This window comes from Ursus maritimus, unplaced genomic scaffold, assembly GCF_017311325.1.
Source record: "Ursus maritimus isolate PB19 unplaced genomic scaffold, ASM1731132v1 scaffold_29, whole genome shotgun sequence".
NCBI lineage: Eukaryota > Metazoa > Chordata > Mammalia > Carnivora > Ursidae > Ursus > Ursus maritimus.
Window position 1 is genome coordinate 13,582,883 of NW_024425452.1, and position 22,279 is coordinate 13,605,161.

Here is a 22,279-nt window from a genome sequence, read left to right on the forward strand (position 1 = left end):
TACATATATTCATAGACCTAAACCTACATACACGGAGATGCACATTTATATACTCACAAACATGTTTGGACGTGAATGGGGTGATTTTCACTGAGTAGGTATATATGCCTGCACATGATGATAAACATATGCACAGGAACAAGCTCATGAGCTATAAATATTTGTCTTCATGAGAATTAGAGAACTTGGAAAGTATTCAAATGTTTAATTATAACTAATATTGTCAACTAGGGTTCTACGAAAATATTAGTATGTTCGGATAGGGATGTTAAAGTCAAAATATGAAAAATAAAACACATACCCTACAGACCAAATATAGTTATATTCTGCCACAACAGTAATACAAGTAAGAAAACTGTGTAAGAATATGCTCAGTTTTTCTGGTTTTCAACTCTTGTGGGTTTTATCATCTATGAGAATTTTATATTTTACTAATGATTAGGCACAAATTTAATTTTTCACATGTAGGTTTCCATCCTGGGAATTAAGGATATACCTATTGTCCAGCGTGTCTCAGCCCATTTTAAATATTTCAAACTTTCTAGAAGAGTTCTTGACATTCATTTCCTCCTAGCCCTATTGGTTGATAAGGTCTCCAACTACATTAGGAATCAGAAAATGAAAGTTATCATATGTAGTTTGAGTAATTAGTCTGATACCAAGTTTTGCCCGTGGTTTCATCAAAACCAGTTAAACAGGAGTTCATACAAAATTATTGACAAGAATCATTTTTATTTTCCTTTCCCAACAGTTTATAAAGAAGCCGTGGTCCTCTCTTGCTTTTGCCTTTATTAGTAAAGGGAAAGTGGCATCAAACATCGTGGCTTGTGGCTTCCTTAGAGGTAGATTCTGCAGCCTCAGAGCCTGATGCTTCCAAAGAACAAAGTCAGCCCCAATGGCATGAAGAAAGGAGGAATGACAGGAACAGGCCACCTCAACTTTCCTTACTTCGGCATTGTTTTTTAGAAATGCTGAACAGAAATGGAGGGACAGCAAAGCCACATGAAAGTGCATCTGTGACGGTGTAAATTCAACTCAAATGTTGGGTCATAATGTGACCAGTTCCTGAGCTCCTCATTTCTCAAATGGACACATCTTGAAGTTTTTCTCTCAGGGACACATTGTAGCGCTAGAACAACTGCCTTGTGATTATGTGATTATTTTTTTCTTTCTCACCCAGGACCTTTTTTATTCGATGATCAGTTATATACAATTTCTTTCATCATCTTTACTTTTTGACTTTGTGTCAAGCAGAAAATTCTTGTTTTCTATGCTTCAAACAAGCCAGGTCTTCTTAATAAAGACTTTTATTAACCCCACAATAGCACTTCAACACATTTTATGTGACTGAGTTTTTTTTCTTTTTTCGTTCCATTTATTTTATCATAGTGTGATTTTACTCTACACACTATGGTTTTGGATGACCTCTTAGAGAACAGAATAAAGATGCAGTGGTTGAAGGAAATAGCTTTTTCCAGCAGAACTTAGCCAGGAACTTTCCATCGGTGTGTGAAGTCTACACACATAATATTTGGTAGATATACAATGCATTTTATATAAATCTGACCTTTTTGGTAGGACTTTAAGTCAATGCTACTTGCCCCAAGTTTAAGCTACTTACTGAAAAACTAAGAAAGGCCGTATTTCTCAGAAATATCCTATAAAACCATTTCCCTGTGTACAGGGGTAAAAGAAGGGCTGCTGTTAGGTACAGAGCGAAAGGGGATGGTAATGAAAGATTCGAGAACAACGGCAACATTTTAAAGAGTCTGAATAACTTCTCTCTGAAATAAGGATGATTCATTCAGGTTCATCCACCTCAGATTTTAAATATTGGGTCTCAAAATGAACTAATGGGGGAAGGTGAGCTATATCATCCCAAGTCATCTGTAACCAACTGCTGTTTCCCTCCTTAAAGTGATAGATTAATCTAGAACCACACTAATTATGTTAAATGAAGTTATCATAATGAGTACAAAACAATTTTCTTATAACTGAAGTTCATACTGGTCGATAGACTGATAGGATGTAGCATAAGAAATATTGGCTTTGGAGCCCGTTATAGGTTCAAGACCAGTGCTTCTACTAGTTATGTGGCCTGCAGAGATTTTTATTAATTCTCTGAGCCTCCCTTTCCTCTTATTAAAAGTGAGCGTAATGGAATCTTCTTTACGCAAATCTAAGAGTTCAGAAGTTAAATAAAGGCCTTAGCAAAGTCACTGGAATAAGTTCACTATCTGGTAAAGAGTGGTTGCTAATACTGATGCTGTGTGAGGGGCACCTGCGTGGCTCAGTTGGTTAAGCATCTGCCTTCGGCTGAGGTCATGATCCCAGGGTCCTGGGATCCAGCCCTGCATTGGGGAGTCTGCTTCTCCCTCTCCTGCTCCCCTTGCTTGTGCACTCGCTCTCTCTTGAGCTGTCGACTAAATAATAAAATCTTTTAAAAAAAATACTGATGCTGTGTGATTTCCCGAACTCTTGTTAATAATACTCTATTAACAGTTTATGTAGCATTTTATATCTCCTGTATTCTTTCATTTGTCCCATTTGGTAAGTCAGTCGGAAATCTAGAGCACGCATGCTAAAATAATACTATTGCCCCCAAATAATAATTTTTTAAGACAAATGATTGACATTCTATTTAACAAGTTATCACTATTCCTTTCTCACCAAAAGGTCAATATCTGTATACATTCTTTAAAGGGCAAATATATACTTAAGAGATCTAGCTCTCTAGAGAGGAATACTTACAGAGGCTTATGTTCCATCTCCTTTAGCTCAAGTTTTTCTTTCAATATTTTCTAGAGCATACATTTAGCAGAATAATATTAAATATTAAAAACGTGTCATAAGGGAACGGGGACTAAGTGATAGCAGACATTCATGAGTGAAACTCTGAATAACTACATCTGTTTCTCCACAGGTCTTGCAAATGTCTTTTAAACACAGCCCTAAAACCTAGGCAAACAGAACTCCAAATTGCCCTCAGCTTTTATGCTTGACCAGGTCCACAGCGTTCTATAAAATGCAAGATTTGAACAGTGCTGTTGCATTTTTAAAAATCTGAGAATTCTCAGTCCTTAAATCAAAATTCTCAGAAAGTAGAAATTGTGTCTAAGTCAAATAAGATTCATTTTGGACTTCAACATTAACCTATGCAATCAGCTTCTATTTCACAGTGAAATAAATACAGACTGAGGAAAGAATTTAAAAAGTGAATGCCAGACTCCGTACACTCAGTGGGTTACAGATGTATGAAAGCGGTGGCAGAGAGCCACTCCACTTCCTTCAAGATCCAAAAACATTTGGAAGGAAGCCCCAGAAGGAAAGACGTCTGACAGACATGTTCTCTTTGGGGTTTCCTGCCTCCTTGTTTGCCAAGCTTCCTAGACCCCATTGCTTGTTAATAAAGTTCACCAAGAAGACTTTATGAAATGCTGATTTCATAGAGTGAAACTTATATTAAAGGCGTTTTTATGTAGTTGAAGTTTCCTGACATCTGCATTTCCCTACTTCACAAATCCAAGGAGGCGTGACTTGGAAAGTTAACGAGCGTAAGGTGACATTTGATGCGCTTACTATCAGTGGGATATTCAGCCCAAACACTGAATCCAAAACCAGGGACCATGGCTTAGACAGTGCAATAGAGAAGCTGCTTCACCCTGAGGGTATCATTATACCCCTCAGTGTTTCTACTCTTTCTCCCATAAAACGGAGTCCTGAGAAGATACACATTGTACACCATGTGAATTAACTCAGTAAAAACAGAGATAGGGAAAGTAAATGAAAAGCTAGATTTTACCTTCGTAGCCAGAAAAGAAAAAAAAATTAGCACCTGGATTTAAAAATCTACATCATCGTCCAGTGTGAAAAATAAAATAGTTTTAGCACAGCTAAAACTACTAACTCTAATCTACAAAAGTACTATCTTTGATATTACTTGTGCCAATCATAAAGTCTGGTAATTTGGCTGAAAGCACCAGAAGTTTGTCCTGTGGATGTCTGCTGTATTTAACACGTAGAAAGGATTTAGTTCCAGAAACATTTTAAGAAGATCTGAATATTTAGGTCTCCTGGATAACAGAAAGGTGAATAAAATATAGTTTCATCTCTTGAGAAGATCTCAGTCTAGCACGAAAAATATTATGTATTTAATACAGAGATACTTCCATCTATTCAAACATATTTGGTGGGGAACTCTCCTTCAAAGTGGAAGATGGGCCCGCTAAGCACCATACGGGAATTGGGGCTGGCAGAGGGAGAGGTGGGAGACATAGGCCAAACACTCGTAAGATTCATCACTTGCAAAACATAAGCATCCATTTTCAAATCAAACATGAAGAAAAACTATTAAGGCAATTTTTAAGATTGGGGCCTTTAAATTCTTTTTCCCTGTAAGAGACAATAGACCAGATAGAGGATACAGATGTAGGTTGATATGTATATACTCAGACACAGAAATATTCCTAACCACATGGTTAACTCTCCATAATTTTATTAATTCTGCCCATAAATCTTCAATCATCTTATTCTGACCTGGAATGTCTTCTGTCTACCCAAATCCCGTCTGACCTCCAATCCACCTCCAACACAAAGACTATTATCATCCTCATGGACTCGCCCTGGCACTGCATTAGGACATATTTACAGGCTTGTGTGTGTAACTGAATTACAATCAAGGAATGCAGGAAAAAGCAGGATTCAAATAAAAAGCAGGAAGAAGAAATGAGCTTTCGGGAGACAGTAATGAAAAACGAAAATGTGGCCTGAATAGTGCCGTTGGGACCAAAGCTCTCGTGGCTCTATCTCCCCTTCTTGTCCACCATGGTCCTTAGCACCTTGCCAAGGTCAGACAGCCAGAACCCAGCCCTCCCGCTCTCTAAACCAGGGAAGGAAGTATCCGCTCCTCTTATCAAAATCATGTTTGTAACGCACAGCTCTGGTCCCTTCATCAGTATAAAGAAAGTAGTTTTTGTTTACATTTTGTATTTTTCAGAGAGCCTTTCCACTACTTGGCTTTCCATTACATTATTACTAGTCTTTCATGTAAATGCAGAAAGTCTAAAAATATAAACATCTATAAACTTGAATAATGCTCTAAATTATCTTCACATAAAAGTCTTTATATAAAGTCTGGTTTTAGAACGCATGTTTTGGGAACAAGATCTGCCAACCAGTATTATTTTCTGAAGAAAAGAACATAAAAATTGGCCCCAAATTTGACCAGATGTCGAAGAAACGCAACAACACTTCAGTGTTCACTTAGCAATGAATTCGGATCACTCAGAAAAGGAAGATCATCCAAAGGGGAAGATGGCAAATTTCTGATAATTTAAAGACAACTCCTGCCTGCTGAGTAATTATGATTAGGGTCTATATTGTTGAAAATATGCCAACATTCAGAAATGTCCTCGATGGTCTCATTAAAGCATCCCCATGTAACTGTCCATCAAGGACAACAGAATCAAACATCCACTGGCACAGGAAGATAATCTGGATGCTGGAGGCAGTGAAGTATACAAATAAAGAGGGCAAGTCCTGCTTAAGGCATTTCTATGTACTTTTATTTTAAGTGTAATCTTGACCAAACAAAATATTTTCAGAGGTTAAAATCTGCTCACCTGTGCAACAGCCAATTTGCCTCTCCCACTTAAACTAACAATAGAGCGACCGGCATGAGAAAACCGGGACTCTATATGTTGCTTTTATTATTAGGGCTTCACGCAGGCTGAACGAGCACTTTCAAATCAGAGTTTCTATCAAAAACAATATTCCCCAAATACATGATTCTGCTTTAGCTCTTTTACTATGATCTGTTCCATGAGAGTGACCCATTAAGTCACAGTTCTGCACAGTCTAGCCCCTTAGTTGAGGAGGAAAAATAAAAAACAAAAATAAAAGCTAAACTTGAAAAGGGAGAGTCAAGGAGAGAAGAAAGGGTCAGGGAAAGTTACAGCACAGAGTGAATAAGCATAAAGAAAGCCAAAAGACTTGGAGGAGCTCACAGCTAATGAAAAAAACAAGAACACAGAGTGGGGGGAGGGAAGGATGTGAAAGCCAGCTGGAATAAGAGAAAGCAAGAAATACAGGAGCCAACAGAAATCCAAGGACAGAAAGTATTGGAGATTGAAGGGAACAGGAAATTTATTGGAAACCAAGTTGTTTTTCCTTTTGTATCCAATGCAATTCTATTCCAGGCAGAACTCTAGTCTCAACCTCAAAGAGGACAGAAGGGAAGTTGAAACTCATAGGAGTCTTTCCTGGACAGCGGCCAAGGGCTCTGGAAAGATAGATTAGAGAAAACATGATATGACAGCAGACCCTCTGAAAGCAGATACAGGGAGAGAGGGGTGGCAGTCTCACCCAGCACAGGAGTTTCAAAAATAAAACAAAACAAAAAAAAAATGTAAAAACAATGATAGTCTGGCTCCATCTCCGAGCTACTGAATCAAAATTTCTGGTACATTTAATAAACACCTCAAGTGATTCTTATCACCGGAAAAGTCGAGGAAACACCAATCTAGTAGTAAAAAATTGGGGGCTCTGAAACTAGAGCTGACTGAATTTTGTTCTGAGCTCTGCTATTCATTAGCTGTGGACCACGAACAAATTATTTCACCTTTCTGCATCCCAATAATTCAGTTTATAAAATGGATTGTTGGGGATATTAAATGAGATATTGTACACAAAGCAGTGAGGCAGGACCTAGTACATACTGAACACTCCGCAGCGGTAGCTCTAGAACTATAAAAGTACTCTGACTAGAGACGCTTGCAAAATAATGTGTTTTAAGTGATTAAAAAATTATGAGAAAGATATAAAAAGGCTGAATCTTGGATACAGTATGCATGGAATGAAGTATACATGGGAGCATTCTTCCCAACGGTACAGAGACCAAGCCACAACAATCAGGGTTTCTGCTCTTGGTCTCAGCATTAGTGAGTTGGGAATCACATGCAAACAACCTTGACAAAAAGCTTTCTTTTTCTTTTTTCAAAAGCATGTATCAGTCAATTCAAGTTAAAGGGGACTTCAAGACCTGGAGTCTCCATGCGCGCGAGAGGAGGACTCTCTCACAGTGCAATCAATCCAGGACTTGGCCGATGTGGAGATACCCAAAGAGAACCACATCCCATCACAAGACTATTGAGGATCAAACACAGGGTAACCCGCTTACTTCACAATCCTGTCTTCTTTAGTCATTTCCCCATATATTATTCCCAACAACCATCTATTTCCTCCATAGAATCCCATGTAGTTCTCTGCCTTCCTCGTTATGTGAAGACTCAAGTTCTTTCTTTTTCCATCTGGAAACTCAGCTCTGTAGTGACAAGCTCCACTACATTCATAACCTCTTTACTAAACATTCCCATCATCCTCTGGCCTTAAATAAAGCCTTGATCACCCTTACAGAAAGCATCTGCCCAGTAACCCCCTCATGTAGAGACTGCTTAGCTTTCTAGACCTTGCTTAGTGACCAGAAGTATGGATGGCATCTGCAGTTTTCATTACTTCCTAAACAGTCACTCTTTATTTGTACAAAAACTCCTGTTCCTTTGAGATCCATGTGATTTGGCCATATGGTCCTTTAGCCCCTCTGAGGACTTGTATCCCTTATAAACCAAAACCATTAGAACTTAGTTTGCCATTGTTTTCTTGACCCCAAATTTTGATACTATTCTGTTTACTCAATGTCCTAGTGAACCTTCTATCCAATATCCGACTTCCACTGACATTTTACTTTAGCTGAGCCATTAACTCACATGCATACAGAGGGCTTATTATTGCTTGTGACTGCTGACTTATTAAGATTCTGACTATGAATATTTTCAACTTTCTAACTTTGTAGTGCCCGTGACTAAAATCTTTGGCCTCTTCGGTACTACAAGTCTTTGGAACTCTACTTCCACCTACCTGTGCAGGATCTTAGATTAACAGTCTTGAGAACAGCAATATACCTGGTAACATGCTATCGGAGGACCCACGGTATAATAATAATGAAACAGACTTTTTCCTCAAGATGAATGAGTTCACTCTGTGAAATATATCTTCTGTTCCAAGCAAGTGTATTAATTTAAATATAAAATAAGACTACCAAAAAGTATAAATAGCCGCAAAGATACATAAAGTAGTGAGTGAGGTGGAGAGATACGGCAGAAAATAGGATAAACATAAAGAGTCACACATAATCACATGTAATTAAAGGTTAATTAACCTAATTAAGGATAGAGACAATTAGATAAGCAGCTTAACTTGTGAGAGACACAATTTAAAGCAAAATGAGAAATGGATATGAACTGTCTTAAGGCACTTATTTTTTAAGACGACGGAAATAACATGAACAAAACATTCAAAGAAAGAAAATTAAAATGTTAATTCAGAAAACAGAATTTTTTCAAAAAATAGAAATCAGCTGTTAGCACATCATACATATACTATACAAAGATACAAACATACACATATGAGAGGATCAACAAACCTAAAATCACTTTTCGAATCAACTGATAAAATACGTAGACTTTATACAAGGCTTAAGAATCAACAAAGAAAGAGAAAGGATTAACCAGGAATGAAATAAGGCAATGACAAAGATTAAAAAGAAAAGGTTAAGGACAATAAAATTTGTTTACCAACCTCATGTCCATTAAAAAAAAAAAAAAAGATGAGGTAAACTTGTATCAATACACATAAAATATCATGAAGGTACTATCCATTTATTCATTCAACAAATTTTACTGAACTATGTCACACAGGAGTAAATAGTATATTTTTTCTCTAAAGCCAAAGATTGAAGTTGAGCATAATTTTTTATTTTTAAAACATCTTTCTCTTTTGTTATTTTTATTTATAGTGAAAACCATTGTAATAGTCTGTTTTTCCATGAAGTATTACTTTCTCATGAAGCAGCCAATCTTTGAATTCCTTTTTTGAGCTTTAAATTGTTGCTTTATACAAACTTTCGGCTGTAAGATAAATAAGTTCCGGAAATCTAACATATAACATAGTGATTATAGTTAATAATACTGTATTATATACTTGAAAGTTGCTAAGGATGTAGATCTTATATATTCCCACAAAAAAATATCTGAATTCTGTGATGGGACTCAGGTGTTATCTAATGCTAAGGTGGTAATCATTGTGAAATATATAAGTATCAAATCTGTACACCCTCAACTTATACAATGTTATATGTTAATAGTTACTCTACACAGTTTGTATATTACCTGGAATGTAACTACCTCAAAATTTTTGTAATATGTTCAATTAATATATTTTTATGACTCAAATTACATTGCAAAATTGTTTTTGTTTTGTTTTGTTTTTAATATTTTCCTTATTATATTGTATTTCAACTAGCTGGTTCAGAGTGAATTTCTCACGGAGAACAATCAGAAAATCTGGACAAAATATTAATGAAAACACTTGTTTGATAGCCATAGAGAGTTGCCAAGGCAGTGAATACTTAAGTGGCCAATATACCATGCAGAAGAAAAACAAAGCGGTAAGACCAACATTGACCAGGACTTCCTCTTAAAACATTTGCCAATTCAGTATCAGCAGTTGAGAAGATCTTCAGACCTTCTAGAAGTCTTAGAAGCTAAGGAGAAAATACTTTGATTTTAGGTCCCAACTAGGAGGAGAACCCCTGGTAAACACCTTAGGCTTTTTAGTTAGAACCCCTGAACAGCGACAAAATAAAAGTAAGGGTGAAGAGAAAAAGACAAATCCTCGCAAATAAAGTAGGCCCAGACTCAAATCAGCTAAGCATTGGATTGGCTTAAGGTAAACTATCCTTATACTTACTATTTGCTAAAAGCTAAAGATAATCCTTTCTGTATTTCACACCTGTTAGAATGGCTACTTTCAAAAATCCAAGAAGTGTTGTGAAGGGGGGGGGGGGATCCCTCCTGTACTACTGCTCGGAACATAAACTGGTGCAGCCCCTTGGAAAACATTACGGAGGGTCCTCCAAAAATTAAAGATAGAGCTGCCATATGGTCCAGCAATTCCACTTATAAGTATACAAAGGAAAGGAAATCACTAAATTGAAAAGGTACCTACACCCCCATGTTCACTGCAGCATCATTTACAATAGCCAACTTAAGTGTCCATCAACAGATGAATAAGATGTAGTACAGACACACAGGCATATTTTTTAGCTTTAAAAAAAAAAAAAAAAAGAACTAAATCCTGCCATTTGTGACAAGAGAGAATTGAGGGCATCATGCTAAACAAAATAAGTCAGACAGAGAAAGACAAATACAATATCGTTTATATGTAGAATCTAAAAAAAACCAAACAAACAAAAAAAACAATCCCACTCATAGATACAGAGAATAGATTGTTACCAGAGGTGGGGGGGGGGGCGGCAAATGAGGAAGTAGGTAAATAAAGGGAAAAAAAGAATCCTTTCTGGAGAAGAGTAATTTGAGGAGCCTCAAATTATGTCTATAATTTTCATTTCAGGCATCTAACATACACTCAAAAATCAGTAAGCATTCCAAGAGGAAAGATATATAAATCAGACCCGCTAAAGATCCAAATATTGGAGTTATCAGACATGGAATTTGAAATAACTCTTAATACTCAAGTCTTCATGACAAGATGGAAAATGGTGGCAAAGAACAAAAAAAGTGGTTTTTAAAAATAACATAGAAATGCATTAACTCACAAATATAAAATTAAACTCAATAAATTAGATTAACAGCAAATTACAACTGAAGAGAATTCGTGAAATGGAAACCAAGTGAGAAGAAAATATTCAGAGTGAATATGGAGAAAAAAGATGAAAAATACAAAAATGAGTGTAAGAAATATATGGAGCACAGGAAAAGTTCTAAGATTTTTCAAATTATAAGCCCAAGTGGAGGGACTAAAAACGAAACAGAAGCAATACTTGAGAAATGGTTGAAAATTTTCTAAAACCTATGAAAGGCAATAAAGCATGGAGCCACAGATCCAAAAATGCTACAAACCATTAGCAAATGCAAAGAAAATTAAAATCTAGACACATCATAGTCATACTGCTGGAAACCAAAGACAATGGGAAAACTCATTATCATCAAAGAAGCAAAAAGAAGACTAAGTTCATTTCATTGCCTCTGGCTTCCATTATATCTACTGAATCTACATTTTGTGCTGTTGTCATGAATTCTTTATATGGAATACATATTTATGGCCAATAACATATTTATGCACATCACATAACAAAATAAATGTAATTTCAAACAAAACTGAAAAAAATCAGATTTTTACTAAAGATTATAGAAAATAAAACTACTTCTAGCCGAAGGAAAATAATTTCAGATGGAAAAATGGAGATGAAGAAAGGAATGAAGACCAAAGAAATATATTCTAAATATAAAATGTCTATCAACTGTATATAGATAAATATAAAATTAACATGTAGAACAACAATATAAAACGCAGAAGTCAGTAATGGAGCTAAAATACTATATTTGCATGTTTAATAAGTTGCAAAGGTGCCAATTTATATAATATTTTAATAAGTCTAGGTCATGTGTTGACATCTTATAGATAGCAACTAAGAGTATAGTAAAAACAGTATATAATTAACAAGCTATGGCAGGGGGAAAATGAATAAAAATAGGTCACTCAAAAGAAGCTATAAAAGGAGAAAAAGGGGAAAAAGTATAATAGGAGAAAAAAAGAGGGGAAGAAAGAACACTTGCGACAAATTAAAAACAACAACAACAACAACAAACAGTGGTATGGTACCTTGGTTCTTTTCTGGAAATTCCTCCCTAGTCATCCTAAGATATTTAGTAAATGTACTAACAACTGCATAGCAAACTAAAAACCATATAGTCACATTATTCTCTGATTAAGTTTATTTTATGAAATAAATATATTTCAGATATTCAGAAATATATTTAGGTTAGATTCCTGAGAACTTTTAACACCAAATACTTTCTCTGAATCATAATTTTTGCTGAGAGCAAATGTAACTTAAAGGATTCAGGATATAATGTACAATAACTAAGTTTAATGTCACATAATCTACAATTTTGCTTTTATACATCTACTGCATGTAAAATATTGTTTGTATCAGAATTTAGGCCCTGGAGAATTTTATTGTCACAACAGGGTATTAATATATGAAAAATATTTAGCTACTGCTTAGGCAGCACTTGCAAATCAATAAGGAATTGCTTTACCAGGTACTTTACGTTTAACCAAAACCTTGAAACACACCAATTAAGCCAGCTTCTTTATACCCATTTTAACAGAGACAAACAAAGAAAATAAGACAGGCCTGAAGAGATAGCTTCAACCATAGGGTGATCGATTTTAATGGTCTATGAAAGAAATCTTCTGCAAAATCAGTGTCATTAGCAAAAAACTAGAGACTCAAAAATTCAATTAGTGGAGCTGTGGTACAATAAACCTTTTATTCACACTGACCCATTTTGTACTGGAAAATAAATTGTTAAACTTCAAATGTATGTGTGTGTCTTTACACATACACATGCCCAGTATTTATTTTTCATCCTAATAATTCAGCAGGGATACATTATTATCTCTCATGTGTAAACTGAAATTTTAAGATCTAACCAGGATATTGCCTGCACAAACTCACAGAATGAATTGGTAGCAGAACAAGATCTAGTTTTCCAATCTTCTATTGTCTAGCACAGGATGCTTTCAAAATATAGTATTCTATCTGTCCCAACGGTTACCAAATTGTTTCAAATCCCAGAGGTCCTGCTCATGATTCTGCCAGATTTTACAGTGATGCATTTAAGCACTGTGCTGTCTCATCACCACCCCCCAGAACCCATCTTGAGCTTTTCTCCCCATCAAAGCCTGACTAGCTCCTGTGAGATGAAAGGTGAGACACCAACAGTAATATTCATCTTCTATCACTAAGACCAAACTGTATTAACATTAAAGATTCATTCTCATCACATTAGCATTCACTTTATATTTATCATTGTACCAATCACAGATTTGGCAAGTGCTACAAAGAATTTCATAGTCCCCGTAGCATGAGACGAACATTCACTCATTTGTTCATTCAGTAAGTATTTACTGGCAATGAAAAACCAGACATTTTGTTAGTTGCTGAGAATGGTGGATTTTTCCCTTACTTTTATGATGCCTAGACTCTGGTAGGGAACTACATATCAAATAATCACAAATATGTAATTCATATTACATATGAACTGTGCACGGAGCCATATAGGATAACAAGAGCTGCTTGCCTTACGAGTCTGGGNAAGAGTTCATGAGATGGTAACATTTGAGTTAAGATCTCAAGGGTGAACAGAAGTTAATTCATTACAAAGAATCTTCCCAGAGAGGGGAAAACAAAGACCACGGCTCCAGAGGAAACATCATTAAGAATTCAAAGAGGGCCACCATGGCAAGAACAGAATACCTTAAGATGATGCTGCAGAGAGATGCAATGAAAATACCAGGAGAGCTTCAGAGACACATTGAAAGTTTGGGTATTCATTCCTAGAAGCAATGGAAATGCATACAAAGCTGTAAAATGGGGATCAGCAGGATACCATCTGAAATAGAGAACATCTCCCAACTAGCTACATAAACAGGGGGTTGAAGAAGGACTGCAATCGTCTACTAGTCCATGAGAGAGAATGCCATGTTAAAATTGGTAGTAGCAGTAAAGTCGGAAAAAGATGGATGTGAGAGAAATTCAAGAGGTAAAACTGCAGGACTAGTGATGCTCTGATGTGAGGAAATGAAGAGCTCTTGCCTTGCGGCATACAGAACTGAACAGACGGTGACGGTGTTCCTGAGATAGCAAATACTGGAGAAGGTCGGGGTTGAAGGAAGAAGAACGTGAATCCAGTTTTGGAAATGTTGAGTTTGAATTGCTTTTGAAATATTCAAGTGATGATGTCCAGTAAGCAGCTGCACATCAGGACTGGAGCCTAAGAGGGAGATAGCAATATAAATCTAGAGAACACGAATATATAAGTAGTAACAAACCGTGAGTGTGGATACAAAGTCATGAGGAACCTGGTCATTTACCAGACAGAGACAGGCCTCTGAGTCCATCTGGTGCCAGACCAAGGAACCAGAGACTCGGTAGGGCTTAAAGCAGCTACAGGTGTTTTTAAACAGATACCAAGGAAGATCAATTTCAATGAGTCAATGGTCAGATGCCAATGGTGCTGAGTTCAAATAAGACAAGATATAAAAAACTACAATTCAATGAGGTGGACTGAAACAGAATGATGCATAAAATGCCATGGAAGCACAGAAATAGGGCATTAACTCTGGGTGGGGCATAGAGTCAGTTAAAAGAAGTAACATTTAAGCTGTATTTGAAAAATGAGTAAGAGTTTTCCAGGCAAAGAAGTCAGGGGAAGAAGTCACTATCTAGTAAAGGTGTAGCTGTTTCTCACATTCCTGGTCATTTTCAATTACCCTGCTTCCACACCTTAACAGGGCAAGTAGACATCCTCATATAGTAGCCTAGCCTCCATCACTGCCCCCACAGCCCACAAAATCAGAGCATGAGGGAGAGAAATACAATGTTAATACAGCAACAAACACGTAAATTCTCAGAGGAAGTCAAAAGAGGATTCCTGATTCTAGAACAGACTGAATATGAAAGTTAGAAAAAAAAAAAGTTAACAAAGCAAAGTTATAATAGCAAAAGAAAAAAAATCAAATTAGAATGTAGAAAAATTAAATAAACATGTGAATATATGAGAACAATAACTTTCCCTCTCGTGCATTTTCAGCCACAGGATGCAAGACAGATGACCACGGCCACCTTTTAAGTAACAAGGAGCAATGTATCTTTGATCAGTTTTAGAAGAATCCATAAATGCTGAATTCCTATTTGTAGAAAACTAAGATCATATTTCACATATTGATACACTAAACTGAGAATACACTAAATGTATAACTACAGGAAAAATGGATACCTAGTATTAGAATAGCTGATTTAAAGCCATAGTCAAATTATGTTTACCCACTGAAATATAATTAACCCAAGTTATTATTCTGTTCACAAGTTGAATCAGGGATAAACATTTCTGCACCCAGCAAAAATAAAAAAAGAGTGAAACCCTTACACTGCCCTTCCTTTTTCAATGCTTTAACATTCACATAACAATTATCACTGTTACTACTTGGTGAAATTTTAAATTCTGAGCTCTTTCAAAGGAAAAGCAAATTTCTTTTCTCATTTACCTGCCATTTGTTTGAAAGTGCATTAAGCTGCAAACACCTGGATACAATTAAGTTACCTATTGTCTTAAAGTGGGCATTCAGGAATCACAGGTGAATCAATTCTGGTTTGAAACTAACGTTATTTACAATTTTTTCAAGCTTGTTCAAGAGTGTTGACGCATAAATACATTAGGGAAAATTAATGATACGCCAGATAATTACACCCTACGATGTTTTCCTAGCCATGTATGTTGGCTTCATTCCTCTTTCAGCCACACATTGTCTTCTTTGTTACACAGTACAGGAAAGGAACTGAAAATAAAGGCACTATCCCTAGAGGAGTGCCTGCAGATTCGCATATTCCATAATGCAGCCCTTCCAAGGAAAACACAGAAAAGTAACAGTTCCCTTTAGGCGTCCTGCAAAAAGGCCACAGGTAGGGATTTTGCCGGGTCTGAGCTACAGAGGCGGGTCTACACGTTCACAGCACAGAGATACTGGGGAACATTTTAAGAGGTGAGGCCTAACAAGACGGAACTGCTGCAGGGAGGGCCCTGGGGTGCGGTGGTGACATAACAGGGAGAGAGACCAGCCGGCTGTGTGCAAAAGGGTGGGGACACCCTGGGCCGCGAGGTGGTACCTGCGCAGGGTCGAGCGCCCCAGCCACTGAATCCCCGATCCAGAGATGCTCTCGGAGAAGCTGCTGGTAGCTGAGGCAGTGCTTCACCGCAGACGGCACATTCCCCATGGCGGGGCCTGGGACTGCGGACGGCGATAGGAGGGCTCCGGGAGCCGGGAGGAGAGGGATGCAGAGCGAGCTGCGCCAGCCCAGAGCTCGCCCCTCCGGGCGCGGGCGGCGAGCACCAGCCCTGCTCCGCTTACTGCGTCGGCGCCGAGAGGGTGGGGAGCGGGCCGCGCCGCGGCCAGGGAGTGCGGGAGGCACCTGCGGCGCACGGCCGCAGCACCCGGAACCGGAGAAGAAAAGGAATTGCGCCCAAGGATATTCAGGTGTGGCGCATTTTCCTTCCTGAGCTGAGCGTGCGGGGCTATCTGCACCCGCCCCACTTACCCGCTTCTCACCTGGTTCAGATCCTAAGAGAAAGAAAGGGTGTAAATACAAGGAAGGGCGCATGCGTTTTTGTGCCGGTGAGTTTGCTTGTTTCCAGCTGCAGACTTTCATGCTTAATGTGGATTTGCCCAGCGTTGAACTCACTTGCGTTTATGCTGGATGACAGTAAGCTCGATTTTAAAATATTTTGAACTCATTTGCAAGGTTAAAACACAGCCTAATAAAAAAGAAAATATATAAAGTACATTTGGGGAGATGTCACAGATAACTTGGTTAAGTCAGTAAATTGTCAAGTTGGTACTACAAGTTAAGCACTTAACTGGAATTGAATTGCTTAAAAGACGCATGGCTCAAAATTGTTGAAGCCCTAAAGGCTAAATTCATTGGAACTAAAAATGCTACGTAAATCCTTAGGATATTAGAATAGGAGTAATCTTTGGTGTAGTAATCTTGAACAGACCACCTTCCCAACCTCCTCTCCTTCACAAGCACATTTACATCACCTGGACCCACTCTAAAACTTTTCAAAGTGGGTTCTGCAGCTTGCAACTGAATAGACATTCATCAAGAACAGTCTTGTGCAGCCAAGCGTGCATGGCCAGGCATACCAGTCAGCTCTACCAGCTGCTGCAGCAAACAGAAATCAGAAGCTGTCTGATGCTGCACAACCAGATGAAAGGAGGCAAAGATTATCTTGTAAAACATAGTATAAACACACTCAGAAGGAATTTAACACCCAGAATAAGTTAACAATCCTTACTACCTGGGAGAGTGGTGAGACTTCCACCAGCAATAGAAGTAAAGCAGTTAAGGACAGAAAAAGGCAAAGAATGAGAGAGGTATCATGTAGCTCTCTTAGCGGAACAGAACTGGAAAGGGCAAAGAGGATAAGGGATCTTAGACCTCACAGCTTTGACCAAGGACTATTAATTTGGAGAACATGCCCTGAGCTGCCAAAGTGAAGTCATGTAATTATTGGATGCCTTTAAAACTCTTAAAGCACTATTAAAAAAAAAAATCCAATTATTATTTACCTGAAAGTGACTATTTATAGGTGTGTATTCGTAGGGCTAAATCTATTCTATGTTGTTTTTAGCAGACCTCAACTGTTAATTATTTTTCCTCCACAACTGAAATGCATTCAGGTTGCACCAATGCCTATTAACCTTTTCTCCCCCTCCCTGTTGTAATACTATAACAGGGAACGTAGTTTCTGAAAGAATTTTAAAAGGACCAACTTGAACAACAGTAAACAAGGTAACCTTCAGAATGGAGTCAGTCCTTCAAAACTTGAAATAGTTTCGACAATTAATAGTGAAGTCTAAGATTTTGGAGAATATCACTTCTGAGACAGGCCAATATTATATGTTCCTTTGCTATGAAGAACACCTAGAAGTAAACATTACTGCTTAATAGTTTTCTAAATAGGAAGGTCTTCAGAAAATGTCATATCCCAATTAGTTCACCATACTAATACAGTGGGTTTTTTTTTTTTCAGAAAAGCCTTATAAATATGAAAATATTCATCGACACAGACTTAATCTTTCATATGGAAAATGCTATATCAAAAATTTAAAACTATAATTCCTGTAAATACCAAAATCATTAACAATAGCAAGGACCAATATCTTAAGAATGTTTAATCTCACAAATGAAAGGGTTTGTAAAAATAGATGGGCTTTTGCTGGAAGGTAGAGTTTGATGTTACAGTTAATTATGAATGCTGAAAATATATAAATTTGAACAGTTACATTAGTGTATATCTTTCTTTTTATCATTAGAATGAAATGTCAATAGTACCCCTGTTAATGCAAATCGAGAAATCTCTAGATGAAATCAGAGTAGATATAGCAAATCCCTGTGGTGGGCAATGTAGCTCTTTGTCCCCATAAGCAGGTTAAGAAACTTGGGTTCCAACTATAGGAAATACTTGTTAAAAATCACAAAGTCTGTGGCATATGGTGATCTGCATTCGTATACCACTCTCATTATGCATCAAGACTAAGCTATTTCTATTTCATTGCATTTCAATCATTCAAATATAAGAAGATATAAAAAATCATTGTGAATTAAAAGAAATTAAATTTCCTGTTTTCTCTAGGAATATAAGTAACTTTTCATTCAAAACATTCACATGTACCTGTCTCTCCTGCATTTTTCTTGACTCCCTTCCCTAAGTTCCTACCAAAAATCCAATCTCTCAAGATGTTAATTAACATCTTGGACTCATCCATTGTCTCTCTCTGTTCTCCTATTGACTTCTCTCTGCCACATTTCTCTTTGAAGGGCACCACAATAGCACAGTGAGGGAGAGCCCTCTCTGTGGTTTTAGATTACTTGAGATGGGAGCCTGGTTCCACTAGTTACAAACTGCATGACCAAGGCAAGTTCTTCAGCCTGTTTCCTTATTGTAGGAGGGTGATGATAAAGTTTTCTACCTGACAGAGCCATTGCAAAGATTAAATGAGCTAGAATAAATAAAGTGATCAACACACGGTCTCTGGAACATAGTAGGCACCCAATAAAATTTAGCTATTATTATTACAGTGGTCTGGCTTTCTGTTTTATTTTGCATTCAAAAATCACACTGTACAGCCTGAGAATTTTTGAAAATATTTATCTGATCAGTATGTCGAAGCTTAAAATTCTTAGAGATTTCTCATAACCTTTGCAGAGAAGTTTATTAAAATGACACTCAAGTTTTCTTGAGGAGTCTCTTAGTTATCTTTATCAGTCTCATCCTGAGTTCAACCATTTTCCAAACTTGTTCTTAACTCCAGAAATATCAAAGTATTTGAAGTTCTCAAAATTTCAGAGCTCTCCTGTGCTGTACTATCATTCGAATCTTGCTCCATATTATACACATTTTGGAAACACAAAAGATGCATGAAGATATCAATAAAATGAGCCATCATTCTAATGCTAGAAATAGTTTAACATACTTTCTCTCAGAGAGAAAATAAATTAACATTTTCCTGTCTCTGCTTTTTATTCTGCCCATTTCATTTAACATTGAATTAAATTCGTTCAAACTATTATGCTAATGGCTATGCAATATTCATATATGCATATAATCAAAATGATTTTTAATAATCTTCTAAAGCATAGCCTTTTACTTATTTTTGAAAGGAAGATGGATAGCTAGACTATGATCATGTGAATGTTTGTATAAATAATTGTCTAATTAATCTTCCAAAAACAACCCAGTGGTGGAAATCTTCTACAATGGTTCTGTTTCTATCAATTTCTGTGTTTGTTTTTAACAACGTTTGGTTTCATATATACAGCATTTCCTCACACGGTTGTTAATTTACTAATATAAGTTTATCCTTGGTGAAGGTTTTTTTTTAAAGATTTTATTTATTTATTTGACAGAGAGAGAGCACAAGCAGAGGGAGCAGCAGATAGAGACAGAGGGAAAGGGAAAAGCAGGCTCCTCACTGGGCAAGGAGCCTGATGTGGGGCTCAATCCCAGGACCTTGGGATCATGACCTGAGCATTCAAAACATTCACATGTACCTGTCTCTCCTGCATTTTTCTTGACTCCCTTCCCTAAGTTCCTACCAATAAGATGCTTAACCGACTGAGCCACCCAAACACCCCAAGGCTTTCTTTTTTCCTATGGGAATCTTGTGTGGGTTATTTGTATACCCCTAAAGAATGGCTTCACTTTGGCTTGGCTGGGATTTCCAATGAGTTTGGTTTGACAGCTCTGGGATTTATTTTTTGTTAACATCTTAGCTTGGGGTACCATAAGGATATTATGAACCTGGAACTTAAAACCATGCACAATGGAATTTGGCTTCAGTTTTCTTGCAGGGATTTCATTTCCCACTCACACACTCAGGCAAACCTTTTCTATCTCGTATACATGGAACTGCCTTTGGAGACAATGGTTCATGATCTTGGCTCAATTATCTCCCTTTCTCAGATGGTCATTGGATATCTCATTCCCATGTAATAAAAGCCCCAGCCTCTGGCTATAAAGACCTGTACCCTCTTATGGGCTTCTTGGCAATATTTAGTCCCTGGGTACATCCTTGATATCTGTGTCTGAGGGGAGGGACAGGCATCTCTCACATCGGCTTAGTCCTCCACATTTATCAGAATTCTAACTGGAATTTTTCTTTTTATGATTACGTGTTTGCATATATTTTTCAGTTCCTGTAGTTCCTCTCACCTCTAGGAATGTAAAGATAGAATCCAGGAGATGGTGAACTGAATTGAGAACATTAAGTTTAACCTGGAGAACCTGAGAAACTTATGATACGGTTCTGATACTCCGACAAATCTACAAAAAAAGAAAACTAGACTGAAGCCGCATTTCTCCACTCCCATCCTTCTCCCTATCTCTTCTCCATATAAAATGACAACAATAAATTACATAGTTATGCATTGCCTATATCCTAAACAAAGGATATATCCTCTCGAAAACAGAATGGGGATGAGTTTGTATTCCAGAGACCAGTCATCCCAAAACGAGGTAGATTGACCATTATCAATCCTCTCAAGTGGCAAGTTCTTGGGGAAGAAAGGTCCAGTTAAAACAGGTTATTTTGTGAGTCCTTTTGGTCCCAAAGATGGCTATTTAAGGGTTTGTATGATGACAGCGTGGATAAAATCAGAAGCAAGTGAAAAAATCAAAATAGTAATAGTAATAAGTGCCAAACTGGCATGTAGCCAAGGTACCTACCGGGCAGAGATCAAAGACACATATGGTGAGTCTCAAACAATGATGCCGTAGAACTTTGGCAAGTATCACAAGGCTAATGTGCTCCAGCCTTAAACAATAAAAAAGAAAGAATGAAAACAACTTGGTTACCAATACTGGATGATACCTAAGGGGAAGCAAAGCTTTCATCATCTCAGTTTTATTGCTGAAAAATTTAGATAACTTCTCACATATGTTATGTCTAGCTGATCTAAATTGATGGGAAGGATAACAGTGTGTTTAAAAACATTCTTGGCATTTGGTCCCTAAAATCAAAGTTCCATTAACAATAGCATTGTTCTGAAATAGAGCATTTTTTTGAGAGTAAGTAATGAGATCTATTTTACCAAAATAACACCCCACCCAGGTGATGGATACCTGGCACTAGATACAGAAATCAGAACAAAGCTGCAAACCACATTTCTCTAGATGTAGGAGTCTATTTCTTCTTGCACTAATTCAGAAGGATCCAAAAGCATTAGCTTTGCCAGCTATATTGTAAAATAAAAGATACAGTGACTATTCATTAACTATTATTAGTTCATTAGATGGCTGCAGTGCACATACTTTTTGCCAATAGATATAAAAGTGTCTTTCCATTCCATTACCTACAAACTCAGACTCTATTTGGAAAATGTTTTTATCAATCAGTTGATATATATATATTTTTTTTTTTTAAAGATTTTATTTATTCATTCAACAGAGATAGAGACAGCCAGCGAGAGAGGGAACACAAGCAGGGGGAGTGGGAGAGGAAGAAGCAGGCTCATGGCAGAAGAGCCTGATGTGGGGCTCGATCCCAGATCGCCGGGATCACGCCCTGAGCCGAAGGCAGACGCTTAACCGCTGTGCCACCCAGGCGCCCCAATCAGTTGATATATTTTGATGGTTCATAATAAATGTGACCTTAACAGATAAATTATATTAAATCTTATTCATGGACACTGTTATTCTTTGAATCTGTATCAAGCACTATTGATGAGAGAAAACAAGTCAATATCAATTACAAATACAAAGCACTTGGTATTTTGCTTTACACATAGTAGGTGTTCAGTAATATATCTTCGCTTTCTATCTTTTCTCCTCTTTTCAAATCAAATCAGTTCACTGTTAAGAATATATGTATGTGGGGCACCTGTGTGGCTCAGTTAAGCGTCTGCCTTCGGTTAAGGTCATGATCTCAGGGTCCTGGGATTGGGTCCCGCATCAGGAGCCCTGTTCAGCAGGGAGTCTGTTCCTCCCTCTCCCTCTCCTTTCCACTCATGCTCTCTCTCTCTCTCTCTCTCTCTCTTAAATAAGTGTATATATGATATACATATGATATATAT

At 37.3% G+C, this 22,279-nt stretch overlaps 1 protein-coding gene across 5 annotated transcripts in view; it reads right to left on the reverse strand.

The window, feature by feature from the left end:
• The window catches only part of HMGCLL1 (3-hydroxymethyl-3-methylglutaryl-CoA lyase like 1), a 190,513-nt gene extending 174,478 nt beyond the window's left edge, over positions 1–16,035 (reverse strand). For all 5 annotated transcript variants that reach the window (XM_008691767.2, XM_008691764.2, XM_008691766.2 and 2 more), the window contains exon 1: positions 15,812–16,035. In XM_008691767.2, the coding sequence (XP_008689989.1) occupies positions 15,812–15,919 (108 nt within the window). In that variant the 5' untranslated portion in view covers positions 15,920–16,035. The remainder of the gene's footprint in view (positions 1–15,811) is intronic.
• Positions 16,036–22,279: the final 6,244 nt, after the last annotated feature.